This window comes from Sabethes cyaneus, chromosome 3 (assembly GCF_943734655.1).
Source record: "Sabethes cyaneus chromosome 3, idSabCyanKW18_F2, whole genome shotgun sequence".
NCBI lineage: Eukaryota > Metazoa > Arthropoda > Insecta > Diptera > Culicidae > Sabethes > Sabethes cyaneus.
Genome location: NC_071355.1, coordinates 12,920,712 through 12,938,392, shown reverse-complemented (window position 1 = coordinate 12,938,392; position 17,681 = coordinate 12,920,712). Strand labels below are relative to the sequence as shown.

Here is a 17,681-nt window from a genome sequence, read left to right as displayed (position 1 = left end):
TTGTCCGAACAATCCAATATGTCTTAGGAAATAGAAAGCTGCACCTTATAAGCCAGCACCAAGTGCTCTTCTGGTCCCGTCATTTTTATCTGCACAGTGTAAGTATCCTTTACCGCCACCAATGGCAGATCTTCTTCTTGAAGCCGGAAATCGACCAACTCATAATTACCCTTCGCCAGCGGACAATAATTACCCGGTGGTATGGTCGAGTACTTTCGTATTTTCATAACAATCGGATGTTGCCAATTAAACGCTGCACAAAACGGTTTCTGTCCACGGTAGAGCAGCATTCCGTGGGAGTTTGTTATCTGGTAGTGAACCTAAAATAGAATGTTTGTCCCGTTTGATGTTTCTATTCAATACTTGTAAACTAACCGTATTTTCGTTTCCCCAATTTTGGAATGTTTCGAACTCACCAGATATAGCATAATTGTTACGGCCTTTACGGGTAACACGCATGCTTTTTGAAACGTGTAACCTTCTGTCGGTGTTCGGATCTGGTTCATAAGAATCGATAATGACTTCGTACAACTAACGTTTCACGGTGAAAAATTGAAATGAAAGACTAAGCTAGCAATTAAAGGATGATTCTAAACTTACGGCTCCATCAGCTCCGGCCTCTTCAAGCCACATATGCTGTAAAGTACAGCTCACCAACAGCCAAAGCAACAACATCTTCCACTGACTATAGTTGAATAGGTTTGAAAGACTGACGGCGAGTTACGAGCGCGGTTATTTTTATAGAATGAAACCGAACACATTTCTTGCATGTCATTGGACCATTCTAGAACATGGAATACTCTCAATTACTGATACAAAATTTCTCATGTAGCTTACGGTACCGGTGGCGATGTTGCCATGTCATATGTTGCTGATTTATTTGAAATCTCCAGCAATCATGAGAATGGGCTAAGCTTCAGACTGGTCAAATTGGATTCAATTAAGGCAACGAGCAGTTTATCGGAAGTCAAAGCTGGAAAATATTCTGCTGAATTAGAAAACGAGCAGGGAAAATGAAAATTTAGTCCATTTAGCAGTTTAGACGATGTGATTTCCGCTTCCCAGATTCCGCCAAAATGCGGAGAGTGAAAAAAAATTTTAATAACTAAACATCGATTTGCCGAAATAGACCATCTCAAAAATCGATGAAATTTTTGCTGAAGATAGATAATTATTTATTATTTATTTGTTCACCATCTTCGACTGCGCCGTACAGATAGTTTACTTAGTAAGCAATTTAAGCCTCGCATTCTATTACTAAACACATTTTCGCCCATTGTACTGCTCATTGGTAAGATCATTCTCGAATTCGCGTCAATTGTATGGTTGCCTTATGAAGAAGTGTGGATTTCCCGAATCGAATCAGTGCAGCATAAGTTTGTTCGATACGCTCTACGTAATCTTCCATGGACGCACCCGCAAGACTTGCCTGCTTATGAAGACCGGTGTGCATTGATTGTCATCGAAACACTTGAAGACCGACGGAACATTTAACGATCCGAGATTGACAGTTCCGCACTGCTTGGTCAACTACATATCTACGCACCACAACGTATTCTAAGACCGAGACGATGGTTACAACAACCTCCTAGAAACACTGTTTACGGTAACAATGACCCTATGGTTAGTGTAAGCGGACGATTTCAAGAGACATTCGATTTCAATGTGTCCACAAAAACCTTTCGGCAACGTATTTCCAGTAGCTTGTGATATTTTATATATGTAACTTTATGTGCTACAGCGACTGTATGAAAAAAATTTACATTTTTTGCTGTTAACACGCATGCCGTTATCACTGCACCAAACTAGCAAATGATTAATATCTGCTAGCAGACGTAGAGCAACACAATCGGCAGAAGTAGTAATCACTCAAAAATTTTTTAGATCGTCGGCAAAAGACAGTTTAGATGATGAAAGCAGCTCAACCAGGTCATTGTTGTAAATTATAAAGCACAGTGGTTCAAACAGCGAAATACGTGATCGTGTGATATTGCGCCAAAACGTGAAGTTTTTCGCATGTAGTGTCTTTAAGAACATTTCTTGGTATAATAAGCCCCTTCTTGTGAGAGAAATCTTTGGGTGATTGATTCCCTTAGAAGTGAGATACGAAATTTATTTTCTCATATATTCGAGATACAAGTGTGGTACTTTGGGCAAAGTTGTTGTAAATAATAATACAAACAACTTTGTCAAAAACACCATACTTGTATCTCTTCATGGAAATTATCTATTAAGCGTTATTCGTGGACAAACCCTTTAACACAGTTTTTAAACCCTGACTTATTCTGGTCAATTTTGACGTGTTCATAGTGTTCTAGAAAGTTGTTTATCTTGCTAAAACCAACGTTTCTGTAGAACATTATTATATGTTATTTTTCTAAAGTTTCGGAGATTTTGAGCTTTTTTGGTGAAAAATAGTACTTCTTAGAGCTTAAATATTTCCCAAGGTGGCAAATGGTGGCAGATCAAACAACTCGTACCTAAAAGTACAACAAAAACCCTGTAAAAGCAAGTGTCAATTGACTGTATCCGTTTGTATCCTCAAAAGTTATAGTTGTTTTAAAAATCCATCTCAGTCATGTTTACAGAACAATTAAACTGTACTTCGGATGCAATAAACGCCATTTTGTTTACGTTGACAATCGCTTTCTAACAAGTTAAGGTAACAACATTTTTTTCGCCTATTTCTGATTCGAAAATGAATGTAAACTTAAAATGGACGCAATTAATAAGAGAAAAGCTTCCAAATAACTAACTTAAGTCTATTTTGGTCAATTTTGCATTGGTCTCTCCTTCCGCATTTTTTCAAAACAACATTTGATGATGAGTCGTTTCACCTACACCTTTATTTAACATAATTAACTATATATGACGTACTGCTTACTTAGTCATTCCGAGAAAATTCGGTCTTTCATGACTCGGCCTTTTGTGACTGTTGTTGAAATTCGGCCATTTGGATTTCGGCCATTCGGGATTCGACCATTTGTGTTTCGGCCATTCGGTACCAGCCAGAGTGTGTTCTTTTGAAAAGACATCAATCGAAGGAATTGAACAAAATAGGCATAGGTAAGTTATTTGGAAGCTTTCCTCTTATTAATTGCGTCAGATAATTTTAAGTCTACATTCATTTTCGACTCGAAAATAGGCGAAAAATTGCTGGTAACTTAACTTGTTAGAAAGAGATTGTCAACGTAAACAAAATGGCGCTTATTGCATCCGAAGTACAGTTTAATTGTTCTGTAAACATGACTGAGATGGATTTTTAAAACAAATATAACTATTGAGGATACAAACGGATACAGTCAATTGACTCTTGCTTTTACAGGGTTTTTGTTGTACTTTTAGGTAGGAGTTGTTTGATCTGCCACCATTTGCCACCTTGGGAAATATTTAAGCTCAAAGAAGTACTATTTTTCACCAAAAAAGCTCAAAATCTCCGAAATTTTGAAAAATAACATATAATAATGTTCTACAGAAACGTTGATTTTAGCAAGATAAACAACTTTCTAGAACACTATGAACACGTCAAAATTGACCAGAATAAGTCAGGGTTTAAAAACTGTTTTAAAGAGTTTGTCCACGAATAACGCTTAATAGATAATTTCCATGAAGAGATACAAGTATGGTGTTTTTGACAAAGTTGTTTGTATTAATATTTACAACAACTTTGCCGAAAGTACCACACCTGTATCTCGAATATATGAGAAAATAAATTTCGTATCTCACTTCTAAGAAAATCAATCACCCAAATATTTCTCTCACAAGAAGAGGCTTATTATACCAAGAAATGTTCCTAAAGACACTACATGCGAAAAGCTTCACGTTTCGGCGCAATATCACACGATCACGTATTTCGCCTTTTGAACCACTGTGCAAAGATGAGAGGTCCAAGCACACTGCCTTGAGGTACACCGGACGATATCTCCATTATTTTAGAGCGTACGGAGTTTACTGTAATGAAGGCTTTGCGGTCGGATAATAGATATGAATAAAGCCTTTCGGTAAACCATGAGCGACGAATGCAGTTTTATTGTCCGAACAATCCAATATGTCTTAGGAAATAGAAAACTGCACCTTATAAGCAAACACCATGTGTCCGTCGGCTGCGGTCATTTTTATTTGCACAGTGTATGTATCCTTAATCGCTACCAATGGCAGATCATCTTCTTGAACCCGGAAATCGACGATCTCATAATTACCCTTCGGCAGTGGACAATAATTACCCGGTGGCATGGTCGAGTACTCGCGCATCTTCATAACAACCGGATGTTGCCAATTGAACGCTTCACAAAACGGTTTACTTCCGCGGTAGAGCAGCATTCCGTGGGAGTTTGTTAGCTGGTAGTGCATCTAAAATTGAATGTTTGTCCAGCTTGGTGTTTCTATTCAATATTTATAAACTAACCGTATTTTCGTTTCCCCAATTCTGGAATGTTTCGAACTCACCAGATATGGCATAGTTGTTACGGCCTTTACGGGTAACACGCATGCTTTTTGAAATGATTAACTTGTCGTCGCAGTTTGGATCTGGCTCATAAGAAATGATATTGACTTCGTACATCTAATATTTCATGGTGGAAAATGCAAATGAAAGGCTAAGCTTGAATCATAGCAGTTAAAGGGTAATTTTAAACCTACCGCTTCTTTAGCTCCAACCTTTTCAAGCCACATATGCTGTAAAATACAGCTCACCAACAGCCAAAGCAAAAGCATCTTCCACTGACTATATCTGGATGGGTTTGAACGACTGATGGCGGATTACAAGCGAGGTTATTTTTATAGAATGAAACCTAACACTTTTCTTGCATGTCATTGGACCATTCTATAATATAGAATACTCTCAATTACTGATACAAAATATCAGATGTAGCTTACGGTACCTGTGTTGCCATGTCATATGTTGTTGATTTACCTGAAATCTCCAGCAATCATGAAAATGAACTAAGCTCGAGTCTGGTCAAATCGGATTCATTTATGGCAACGAGAAGTTTGTCGAGAGTTAAAACTGGAAAATATTCCTGTAGAGCCGGAAAACGAGCCGGGTAGATGAAAATTTAAGACAGACCGCCATAATTTAGAAGATGACTGTTTGAAGTTGGTCATTTAGAATGAGCATTTGCCCATGATACAACGAAAGAGTAATTTAGACGACTTGAGTACAGCTTCCCAAATTCCGCCAAAATGCGGAGAGTGAGAAAAAAGCATTTTATTAACCAAAAACGGCCATCTCAGAAATCAATAAAAAAATTCTTGAGATAGATCATTATGTGGCTTACAAATCTTCCACACATTGCAAGTTGCACATATTTAATAAAAAAGAAAAAATTTTCTAACGCTTCCTTACTGAAAAACAGGGTAACTTTATTTTCAGTCAGTAATATCAATGCGAAAGCGAAAGTTTGCTGATCTGAAACGGACGTCAAAATAACAACAACGAGATGACAAAAAGACGAAACCACCAAACGAAAGATGAAAGACAGAAAAACGAGAACGAACAAGGCAGATGACGAAAGATTAAGAATGAAAATCGAAAGTAATTTAGGACGAATGCCAATGAGAACAGAATTGATTCTAAAAAGTATTACCGTGAGTGTGCCTAATTCTGCGCACCGCATATTTTAGTTACAAATTGAAACATTCTGAAATTGGGAACATGTAATGCTTGACACATGTTTTGCCATATGCGTAATTAAAATAATAATTTGTAGGAAATGGAATGGTTTGTGGGGAACGCAGAACTAGACGCTAGCTTGCGGTAATTTCCTCCAAATAAAAAACTAACGTACGCAATAAAAAATGAACTTTTTTCATGCATATTTTTAAAACGAACTTGTAATCCTTTTTTCGGTGATAAAAACAGATTATAAAAGCACGGATTTTTCCTCAGCGAAGTATGGCATCACTGATAAGTTCATAAGTAAATTATTTGCATAAAAATAGTGCCTGTTTCTAGATCAATTTCAAGTCCATTTATATATAAATTAAGTTTTAAGTTAAGTTTGAAGCCTAATTTAAACTCTATTTCAAGTGCAATTCTAATTTCATGCCCAATTTCAACACCGATTTCAAATCCAATTTTAGTTTTAAGTCCCTTTCCGAATACCCGAATAATCCGAATAATTTAAATCCAATTCATATCCAATTTTAAATTTCTTTAATTTTAAGTTCAACTTTAAGTTTAATCTAAAATCCAATTGATAGTCAATTCATTGCCATTTGCAACTCAAGTTTAAGGCTAAGTGATAGTGGAAACTCCAAAGAAAAGTTCTGTTCTATCACGTAGAAATTTTTTGAATTAAAATTAGTTTCTCTATAAAATGTTAGCAAATTTTAGCATATTCACAGATGGACTACCGATGGATCTAAAGGGACTGTTGCTCGTTGCTCTCCAAAAGTAGTAGTAGTAGTAGTAGTAGTAGTAGTAGTAGTAGTAGAGGTAGTAGTAGTAGTAGTAGTAGTAGTAGTAGTAGTAGTAGTAGTAGTAGTAGTAGTAGTAGTAGTAGTAGTAGTAGTAGTAGTAGTAGTAGTAGTAGTAGTAGTAGTAGTAGTAGTAGTAGTAGTAGTAGTAGTAGTAGTAGTAGTAGTAGTAGTAGTAGTAGTAGTAGTAGTAGTAGTAGTAGTAGTAGTAGTAGTAGTAGTAGTAGTAGTAGTAGTAGTAGTAGTAGTAGTAGTAGTAGTAGTAGTAGTAGTAGTAGTAGTAGTAGTAGTAGTAGTAGTAGTAGTAGTAGTAGTAGTAGTAGTAGTAGTAGTAGTAGTAGTAGTAGTAGTAGTAGTAGTAGTAGTAGTAGTAGTAGTAGTAGTAGTAGTAGTAGTAGTAGTAGTAGTAGTAGTAGTAGTAGTAGTAGTAGTAGTAGTAGTAGTAGTAGTAGTAGTAGTAGTAGTAGTAGTAGTAGTAGTAGTAGTAGTAGTAGTAGTAGTAGTAGTAGTAGTAGTAGTAGTAGTAGTAGTAGTAGTAGTAGTAGTAGTAGTAGTAGTAGTAGTAGTAGTAGTAGTAGTAGTAGTAGTAGTAGTAGTAGTAGTAGTAGTAGTAGTAGTAGTAGTAGTAGTAGTAGTAGTAGTAGTAGTAGTAGTAGTAGTAGTAGTAGTAGTAGTAGTAGTAGTAGTAGTAGTAGTAGTAGTAGTAGTAGTAGTAGTAGTAGTAGTAGTAGTAGTAGTAGTAGTAGTAGTAGTAGTAGTAGTAGTAGTAGTATGAAGGAAATGAAGGAAAAATGAGACAAAAGGAGAAAAAACGAAAAAAGCCGAAAGGAAAACGTTACAAAAACTGAACAAAATGGATAGAAAAAGAGGAAAAATGCGAGGGAAAAAGAATCAAATCGGGCATGAAAAAAAGATAAAAGAGAGCAAAAACATGACAGAAAAAAAAGACAAAATTGAAAAATAAAAAACACTGGAAAGAAAAAGAGTAGTAGGCAAAAAACAAGGACACTATAGTGTAAATGATGAAGAACGGAAGAGAAAATTAGAGAATAGATAGTAATAAGGCCATTGCAAATAATTCTGAAAGATTTTGTCACCCTTAGAAATTGGCTTGAAAAATCGAGGGGCAAAAAATAATTTGTAGGATATGAGTTAATTTTTATTCATAAAATCAATTGTCTGTGGGTTCTTCGGCCTGAAAAACTCGAAAAATGAGTGTACGAGTTGAGAAGTACAGGAATGGAAATTCGAACAATGGAATTTCCGAAAATCGACCGAAAAATTTTTCTTTCGTTTTTGTCTTTTTTCGTAGATTTTTGCATGATGGAAACTTTTTCGGCTTCGCAGTCGCAGTAAATAAGCAGAAAAAACGGTGTTTTTCTCTTCTACCAACGTTTCGAATAATATGTATTCTTTATCAAGGCATGCATGGATTTTTGCATGGAAATAATAACGTATATATTAAAAGCAAGAATAGATTTGGTTTTCACGTTTAAACTTTAAGTAAAAATGCCTAAAATCAATATTTTTTTTACTCAATTAAAAAAATTTCTTTGTTTTTTTTCGCCCTCCCCCCTTCAGTGACCCAACACTGGAAGGACAAAAACTTTATGAAATATCTGTAATGGCCTAACATAAAGAGAACGGGTAACGAGAATGAGGATAAGCTGGGCAGAAAACAGTAAAAAATTAGAAAACAAAATGAAACGAGAACATCAAAAAAGAAAAAACGGGACAAAACAGAGAAAAATGAAGAAAACATAAAGCCATTGCAAATTATTTTTAAAGTTTTTGTCAACCTTTGCTTGAAAAATCGGGCGGCAAAAAAATTATTTGCAGGATATACGTTAAATTTTTTAGAAAATCAATTGCCTATAGGCTCTACAGCCTAAACAACCAAAAAATGAGTGTACGAGTGGAGTTAACACTTCTAACGCGAACCAGAAATGGAATTTCTAAAAATCGCCAAGAGAAAACTTTTTCATTTTTGTCTCTCTTTTCGCAGGTTTTTGCAAGGAAAATAACAAAGTCTATCTAAAAAGCAAAAATGGATTTGCTTCTCACATTTAAACTTTAAGTAAAAATGCTAAAAACGCATATTGTTTCGGGTCGAATAAAAAATTATTTTTATAAAATATTGGTAAAGGCCTAACCGAAAATGGAAAACATACCGGTCAAAACGAACAAAAAACGAAATGTGACAGAGAAGAGCGAAAAGCAGGGCATAAATGGGAAAGCAGAAAGAGAACGAAAGAGCAGGATAGAATAGGATTTAAATAGCGAAAAGAGACAAAAACCGGGATCGGAGAAAATCGTAAAAAGTTGAAACGGAATGGAAAATGGAAAAAAACGAGATAGGAAAAACGGCATAAAAGAGACAAAAAAAGAAATGCCACAATAAAAAGATAAAATTGGAAAAGAAAAAAAGGGATAAATCTAACAAGAAAAGAAATGCGACAGAGAAGGACGAAGAGCAGAGCATAAGCGAAAAAGTAGAACGAAAACGAAAAAGCGGGATAGAGAAGAATTTGAATAGCGAGAAGAGACAAAAACCGGAAAAAGAAAAGCAAAATGAAAAAAATGAGACAGGAAAAACGGAAGAAAAGAGGAAATTCAAAAAAAAGGGGCGAAATGAAGAATAAAAAGGAATACAGAAAATGGAAACAGAGAAAAAACGAAAAGAAAAAGACAAGGGAAAACGAGACAAAAAAGGGAATACAGAGAACAAGAGAAATTAACAGGGAAAAGAAGAAAAAGAAGTTAAATGGGACGTAAAAGTAGAAAGGACAAAAAAGTAGTAGAAGACAGAAAATGAGACAGAAAAAAATAAAGAAAACCAAGAATATTAAAACTAATTGGACAGAAAAGGAAAAAAACAGAATTGAAAAAGGTGGAAGAGAGAACAAGAATATACAGGAGTAAAGGATAAACGAGAACAGAAAAACAAGTAAAACGAAGAAAATAAGTCGAAAAGGGACAGAAAATACAAAAAGTGAAACAAGAAGAGAGGAAATAGGAGCCTAAAAACGAATAAAAAGAAAAAACCGGAACAGAGCAAAATCAGGACGTAGAAAAGGGGTAAAAAATGGGACAGGAAATGAAGAGTAAACAGCAGAAATAGAGAGAAAAAGGAGAAAACGCAGAAAAGAAGAAAACAGATGGAGGAAAATGGAAAACAAGATTAAGCTGGATACAAAAGGAGAAATATGATACAGATGAAACAGAGAGAAAAACAGGAAAAACGAATTAAAGAAAATGATAAAACGGAAGAAATTCGTCTTCTTATTCTCCTTCATTTTACGGAAAGTAAAATGAGAAAGAAGGTGTGTATGTATGCGGGTAGCTACCATCACCTCAAGGGGAAACCTGTATGCAACTATAATTACTGCAGAATCGAATTTATCTACTGCTAGCGAATTACTGAAAGCTGCTAGTTTCATGTCAATGCTGTTCGTGAAAGACCAAATGGGGTCGGGTGGATCTATAAACAATGTCGCTTACATGATTCCACGGGAATATAAGACACTCCTTCCAGCATAGACTTCCGGTTTTTAGATACATAACTTCGCCATGCAAATTTATCTTGCGTGATTATTTGTGTGCCAGAAGGGCGCGTCAAAATCCTCTCCGACCTTATATGACTTGGGCTGGTTACCACATCCCTCATCCACTCTTCCATTCATTCAATACCCTGATGCTCCTTCCCCCTTACCGTAATGATGGTATATGGCAATGTCATAGAATATGTGTTATATGAATATACATTATATGAAGATATATGGACAAAAATAGAACAATCTCACCAGCAGTCTTTCGAATGGAATAGAGTTGCATCATTTGAGTTTACATGAGTGCTTCCATTATTTTTTTTTGTATCCATGACCGTTATTTAAACTTTCCTCGGCCCTAGTACTGTACAGTAGGAAATGCTTGCTTCATGAGCTAAAACGAGACAAATTATTAAATCAACTTATGTTAAGCTTACCTACTAACAAGGTCGTGTGGCTCACCCGTCATCCAAACCCGCAGTTTTGATATCAGGCAACCGGGAACCACCCATCATCGCACCTCCTAGCTTGGCTACTAAATAGAGCATTACCGGGTAAGGCCACGGGGAGGCGCCAGGTAGGGGCTTGGGATGGCTGAAGCTATGTTGGACGCTTCCTCATTTGCCTTCTCCATTTCATACCAAATGAAATGAGAAAGAAGGTAGCCAAAAACTTCCACCAAAATGAGTGAAGAACGTTAGAAAGAACAGCACGAAAATTAGGTAAAATCGGATAGAAAACGAAGAAAAATGGAACAAAAAACATGAACCACCTGGACAGAAGAAAAGAGGAAAACCGAAGGAAAGTAGGACCAAAAACCAACAAAACGGTACAGAGAAGGAAAAAAACGAAACAAAAAGTGTAGGAACGGAACTGAAAAAGAAGAAAAAAACAGATTAGAAAAGTGGTAAAATTTGTGAGAGAATAAGATGAAAAATGCCAATTGTAATTTCAAGTAAAATTTCGTGTCTAGTATCGAGTACAAGTTCCAATTAGTCCCAATTCAAGTCTAATTCAACTTCCTACGTCAATCCTAATTTCTAGTCCAATTTCAAATTCGATTTTAAATCCAATTGCCCAATTTGATTTTAAATTTTATTTATTATAATCAAAATAATTACAAATTCACAGCAACAAACTTTTAATTTCGCATTGATATCATATACAGATACAATTATCTATTTTCTTACAGTACCTATAGACTTGAAAAGAAATTTGGCAGAAAACCCTTTTCTCTTAAATACGTACATCTTGTAATGTAGGAGAGACTTGTAGGCCCCATAATTATCATCAATTCGTGAGACAGCGTATTTTGGCAAATCGATTTGAGGTTTTTAAAATGCTTTTTTTTATTGTAGAAATTTAGTTTTATTTTTTATTTTTTCAATATTTTTTTTTTAATTCAGGATATTTTCTAGAAGTCACCCATAGATCAGTTTTTGAAGGTCCAATAATTTTTGAGTTATATTTTTTATGAGAAAAAGGGGAAAAATTGAGCTCTTTCCAAAAGTTAGTCTGGACCAATTTTCGAAAAACTAAATATGCAAAGTTGCTTATTCATATGAACATTTACACATACAAATTGAATTCTGAGAGGGTCATGCCAGCAAGTGGTCGAGTTGGCGCAAAATTCGTGTTTTTATAATTTTCGGGAATTTGACAAATTTTAGAAAAAACAACATTCAGATATAGGTAAAATAAGGCTAGACTAGACTGCACATACGATGGATGTCCAGAAGCTGTTTGGCAAAACGCAAGAAGACTTCTTCACTCACTAAATACGATTTCTTAATTTTGTTCTCGTTTTCTATAAATTGATTTTTTAATCATTGAAATTAATCAGAAAACTACACAATGTTAGTCTACTCAATCCCCGCCCCTGTTCCCGTCCTTCTCTAATCCTCCTTCACTGAGCATACTAAAGAATATTCATTTTACGGAGTAGAAATTCCATCTGTCTTAGGATATGGAAAACTGCAACTTATAAGAGAACACCATGTGCCCATCGGGTGCCGTCATTTTTATCTGCACAGTGTATGTATCCTTAACCGCTACCAATGGCAGCTCATCTTCTTGAACCCGGAAATCGACGACCTCATAATTACCCTTCGGCAGCGGACAATAATTACCCGGTGGAATGGTCGAATGCTCACGTGCCTTCATAACAATCGGTTGTTGCCAATTAAACGCCTCGCAAAACGGTTTACTTCCACGGTAGAGCAGCATTCCGCGAGAGTTTACTAGCTGGTAGTGAATCTAAAATAGAAAGCTTTGTCCAGCTTGGTGTTTCTATTCTTCACTTGAAAACTAACCGTATTTTCGTTTCCCCAATTCTGGAGTGTTTCGAAATCACCAGATATGGCGTAGTTATTCCGGCCTTTACGGGTAACACGCATGCTTTTTGAAAGGACTGACGTTTTGTCGCAGTTTGAATCTGGTTCATAAGAAATGATGGTGACTTCGTACATCTAACATTTCACGGTGGAAAATGAAAATGAAAAGCTAAGCTTCAATCAAGGGGGATTTTAAACCTACCGCTCCGTTAGTTCCGATCTTGCCAAGCCACATATGCTGTAAAGCACAGCTCACCAGCAGCCAAAGCAAAAGCATCTTCCACTGACTATAGCTGAATGGGTTTGAACAACTGACGACGAATTACAAGCGCGGTTATTTTTATAGAATGAAACCGTACACATTTCTTGCATGTCATTGGACCATTCTAGAACATGGAATACTCTCAATTAGCAAGGATTCATTTTCCACTAAACATAATTTTTCGCAAAAGTAACCTTCCAGAAGGGCATATTTACTCATTACTCTTTTAACCAAATGACGTCAATAGAAAAGTTGTAGCTATGTCAGAAGTATTGTATCAGAAATTGATCTTACTATATGTTTCAAAATGGTCCAATGACATGCAAGAGATGTGTTCGGTTTCTTTCCATAAACATAACGGCCGCTGTTATTCATAGCCAGTCGTTCAAAATCATGCTTTTGCTTTGGCTGCTGCTGGTGAGCTCTGCCTCACAGCATATGTGGTTTAAAAAAGTCGGAACTAACGCACTGGTAGGTGTGGTAAAATAATCCTTCAACTGCTACAACTCAAACCTGGTCTTTCACTTTCATTTTCCACCGTCGAACGTTAGTTTTACGAAGTCAATATAGATTCTTTCGAACCAGATCCGAACTACGATAGAACAGCGATCTTTTTAAAAAGCCTTCGTGTTACCCGTAAAAGCCGTAACAACTATGTCCTATCCGGTGAGGTCGAACTGCTCCAGAACTGGGGAAATGAAAATGTGGTTAGTTTCCAAATACCAAAAAAGGAACAACAATCTAGACAAACTTTTTTTTTTCTTCTTAGGTTCACTGGGAGCTAACCAACTCTCGGGGAATGCGTATCATGCAGCAAAGCCAACCGTTTTGCGAAATGTTTAATTCGAATAGTTGGTATATTGTTAAAGCGCGCAAGTCTTCGACGGCTCCGCCGGGTAATTATTGTCCGGTGCCGAAGGGCAAATATGATATCGTCAATTTCAAGGTACAAGAAGAAGACTTACCACTGATAATGCTAAAGGATACCTACACTTCTCATGTCAGAATGACAGCGGGCGACGGGCATATGGTGATGGCTTACAAGCTTCAGGTGTCTCTTATATAAAGAATATTTTGTTAGTGTGGCAGTAGTTAAAGGAGAGGACGGTGAGGGAATTTTCATGTTAGTTGATAAAAGTTTTCATAATAAACGAAAAGAAAATTAAGAAATCGCAACTATCGTCAACAAGTGTTGGCGTTGACCCATGAGGAATACCCAAATTGAATAATAGCTGGCTCGTTTAGAGTTTGAGGCAAATCTCCTGAAATCCGTAGTTTTATCACCGAAGAAATGGCTAATCACTCTTTATCATATTTATAGGTGATTGGTCCTTGATTGTATTTAAAGGAAATTGGTAGTTTTTGAATTAAACCATCAATCCGTTAGTTGGTACACCAAATGTTCACCATACGCCAGATCTACGATAAATCCCGGGAATTCAACTTGCAGGCTCACCATTTGTTTATACACTTTAAGGCGACGTACGATTCAGTTAAATGAAATGAGCTGTAGCGAAAAATCAAGCGTCAGACGGTTTGAAGCAAGGTGACGAAGTATCGCATTTGCTGTGCAACATGCGGATATTGTGAAGTGACTAAAACACGGCAGGCTAGAATGGGCCGGCCACAAGGATGCCTAATGAGAGACCTGCGAAAACAATATTTAGAGAGCCCGATAGAGGCCGACGACTTTGAGGCGGACCCCGTACCCGTTGGATGAGCGCTGTTGACGTGGATGCTAGAGCAGCGGGTATTAGGAGCGACTGGAGAGCGGCAGTCCAAGCCCGAGAAATGTGGAGACGACTCCTGAATTCGGCATGAAGTCGATAAGCGGACTGTCGCCGAAAAATGAAGTAAGTATTTACTCATACCTTCTCATTATAATCTATCCTATTCTTTCAGATACTTAATTCGATATACCGTCAAACGGGGTAACTTGCAACAGTTCTCAACTATTAGTGCAAGTAAAAACTTATCTGTAGTACATTTGAGGACATTTAATTAATACAAAGTTATTAGGTCTAGGATAGAACAATTTCACATATTGAGAAAAAATATGCGATCAATATTGGCAGTTGTAGAATTTTTTAACTAGTTTGTTACTAGTAACCCCTTAAACGGGGTAACTTGCAACAAGCAATAGTTTTTCTAAATTGAACGAATTTAATGATTTGTATGAGTTTCTTTTGACTTGAATATGCAAATGATAATCCGACTTGCGATTTTGAATGCTTTTGCTATGAATATACGCATTAACCTCCTATGTCACGTTGGTGAAAATAATTTATGAGCCCCGTAACGGAAAATTACGAATTAAACTTTTTATATTATTCACGCAGTTGATATTCCTTGTCTGGGTCCGATAGAACTGCCTTCTTTAGGGACCATTCACATATTACGTAACGCACTTAGGGGAGCGGGAGTTGCGTAACTCATTACACGTCGTATATCCACTATGCAAAATCACGCATGAAGTGGAGTGGGGGAGTTGAAAATCATCGATATCTTGGTTACGTAATGTATGAATGTTCATTACGTAACGAGTGATCGTAATTAGACACTGTGATATTGCTGGTTGATTTCTCTCAGTGAGGATATTTTCTTTTTAGCCTCTTCTATAGCCATTTTCGGTATATCCAGAGAAAAACTGGCATATTTCCGACTTACCGAAAGTATCTTACACTCTTCGTTGTACTTTAGTATTGCTTGATGCAAAATTAAATGATAACTTGCCTCGTGAAGTTAACGGAGCACAGCTTTTTATATCCACCAGCTGTTGCAAGTTACCCCGTTTAAGCGCTTGTTTTACGAATAATGTGGTAACAAGCAGGATAAACAAAATTAGTCATCATAAATCAATTATTTTGTTCCCTTATTATTCATTTTACTATAAAAAATGTATGTTAAGCTTCTTTTATTTGAAGTGCTTGTGGGCGAAACAAACGTTTTACAAACGAAAAATTGACGATGAATTTGACATCATCTTGTGCGATTTTTTACAAATCACAGAAACAGCAAAAAATCACCATAACATTATCCAAGACTTCTTAAATATGTGAACAACAAGTTTCAGTGACTGATATAGATTAAAAATTGAAGTAAGAGATCAAAAAGTACAATAAATTGGATCGATATAGCGTTGTTGCATGTTACCCCGCTGTTGCAAGTTACCCCGTTTGACGGTATAACGTTAACAAATACGTTGAATAAACACTTCGATTCTTGGGAAAGTTGAAAAAATCATAAAAATTTAGAAAAAGCTTGAGCACCAGAGGGTTATTATAAGCAATTTGCTTTATAATAAATAAATTTTCCTTACTAACAGGCTCTACTGAATCGTCGACGAATTTGTTTGCCTTGGTACGCACTGGTGGCATGTGACAACGATAGCCTGCAACTCCGTAAGGAATTCGCGCTCTATTAGACGCTAATTCTTTCCGTGTTCTAGAGTACAACCACGAAGCGTGGATGTTGAAAAAGAGCAACCGACGAGCTCTTGGTGTTTTTGATCATACAATCATGCGATCAATTTTTGGCGGCATATTAGACGAAAGAGTTGGCGCATGAATCATGAAATATACCATACCAAGTATATAAAGATGCGGATATTGTGAAGTGACTGAAACACGGCAGGCTAGAATGGGCCGGCCACAAGGATGCCTAATGAGAGACCTGCGAAAACAATATTTAGAGAGCCCGATAGAGGCCGACGACTTTGAGGCGGACCCCGTACCCGTTGGATCTTTCTCAAGTCACTCAAGTCGCTTTTTACGCGAAATGCGTTCCGCGTAAATCAAAACCATGTCAGTTCAGAAATTCGCGTAAAAAAAACTGCATAAGTTCCCAAATTTGCTTAAAAATAGTCGCGTAAAAAATACCGCGTAAGAAGCGATGTACGAAAATAAGCAACTTTGCTGACTTTAGGTGATAGTCTTATATTTTGTTCCTTTTATCGATTCTAAGCCAAAAATCCAAAATAAGATCAACTGAAAATATTGATCTTAGACTAAAAATATCGACTATGCGAGGGTGAGGGTCGAACTCACAGCTCTCAATCTCTAGTTGAGCGTGTTGTTTAACCAATTACACCACCAGATCGTCCGGTATATTACTATAGGGTAACGACACCAGTTTTCACCAGGGCACCCTTTATCGCCACCCTAAGAGTTCAAAAGTGTTTTATTGATATTTGGAATGCCGTAATTAGCATAGCATATTCCATATAACCAATATAATATGACTCCATAGCCTTAATGGTTATATAACTCCAATTGGCATTATTTTTTAGTTGATTTCGTCATATTGAAATGATTTAAACATGATCCACGTTTCGCCATTGGCAAATTACAATGGACCGTTCCTAAGCACAAGGCGGGACCCACTGATGCGTTTGTTTCTCAACGGAAATCCATTCTATTTTCACTATTCAGCTGAAAATTAATTCCATTTTTCGGAAAAAATATAAATATTAATGAATTTTTAGACTAGAACAAGATACAAACGATGCATATGGGGGTGGCGAAAACTGAAGCACAGAAATGGCGAAAACTGGGTCTTGGGGGTCGAAAACTGGTGCTGCACATGCGTTACAAATTTAATATTTATAACGACTTTTTCAAATGTTCGGCCTTAAGTTTTTTGCTGAAAGCGGCGCAAAAATGTCTCTGTTTAATGTAAAGGCAAAGAATCTCGGTTTTCTTGTTTGCTGTTTGAAAAAGTTGCGATTTCTGGTGTCGTTATCCTATGTTGTCAATAAAATAATATATTTCTATCAGGAGATCTCCAAAGGAATCTCAACAAAAATCAATCGAAAAATTTGTTATTTTTTGATAGAATTTTTTGTAGCTCGTTAAAGGAAAGAGATAAAGAGTTACTGTATTTAACAAAGTTGCTTAAAAGGTGTTCTACAACTTTGCTAAAGACACCATACTTCTTTGAACGCATTTCAATAAAGTTTAGTTTTCCCAAATAAGTTCAAAACATAATTTTTTCTTCAGTAAAGTTGTAAAACATACTAAAATAAGCAACTTTGTTCAATATGGTAACTATCTATCTCCTAATCTATCCTAGCGAAATATAATGATTTATTGTAGAACAGCACTTCAAAACCAATTATGCTCA

At 36.4% G+C, this 17,681-nt stretch overlaps 3 protein-coding genes across 3 annotated transcripts; all 3 read right to left on the bottom strand.

Annotated features, from left to right (window-relative positions):
* Nucleotides 1-23: 23 nt before the first annotated feature.
* LOC128739281 (uncharacterized) lies at nucleotides 24-459 on the bottom strand. Its single transcript, XM_053834760.1, has 2 exons — nucleotides 376-459; nucleotides 24-320 (listed from the first exon to the last, which is right to left on the bottom strand). Exons 1-2 carry the CDS (start codon nucleotides 457-459, stop codon nucleotides 24-26), a joined length of 381 nt encoding a protein of 126 aa, XP_053690735.1.
* Nucleotides 460-4,053: 3,594 nt separating this feature from the next.
* Nucleotides 4,054-4,489, bottom strand: LOC128739280 (uncharacterized). Its single transcript, XM_053834759.1, has 2 exons — nucleotides 4,406-4,489; nucleotides 4,054-4,350 (listed from the first exon to the last, which is right to left on the bottom strand). Exons 1-2 carry the CDS (start codon nucleotides 4,487-4,489, stop codon nucleotides 4,054-4,056), a joined length of 381 nt encoding a protein of 126 aa, XP_053690734.1.
* Nucleotides 4,490-11,924: 7,435 nt separating this feature from the next.
* Nucleotides 11,925-12,361, bottom strand: LOC128739279 (uncharacterized). Its single transcript, XM_053834758.1, has 2 exons — nucleotides 12,278-12,361; nucleotides 11,925-12,221 (listed from the first exon to the last, which is right to left on the bottom strand). Exons 1-2 carry the CDS (start codon nucleotides 12,359-12,361, stop codon nucleotides 11,925-11,927), a joined length of 381 nt encoding a protein of 126 aa, XP_053690733.1.
* Nucleotides 12,362-17,681: the final 5,320 nt, after the last annotated feature.

Coding starts and splice junctions, on each gene's coding strand:
- LOC128739281 (XM_053834760.1), bottom strand. CDS start 459: ATGCGTGTTACCCGTAAAGGCCGTAACAATTATGCTATATCTGGTGAG. Junction 321..375: donor ATTGGGGAAACGAAAATACG/GTTAGTTTACAA, acceptor ATTCTATTTTAG/GTTCACTACCAGATAACAAA.
- LOC128739280 (XM_053834759.1), bottom strand. CDS start 4,489: ATGCGTGTTACCCGTAAAGGCCGTAACAACTATGCCATATCTGGTGAG. Junction 4,351..4,405: donor ATTGGGGAAACGAAAATACG/GTTAGTTTATAA, acceptor ATTCAATTTTAG/ATGCACTACCAGCTAACAAA.
- LOC128739279 (XM_053834758.1), bottom strand. CDS start 12,361: ATGCGTGTTACCCGTAAAGGCCGGAATAACTACGCCATATCTGGTGAT. Junction 12,222..12,277: donor ATTGGGGAAACGAAAATACG/GTTAGTTTTCAA, acceptor TTTCTATTTTAG/ATTCACTACCAGCTAGTAAA.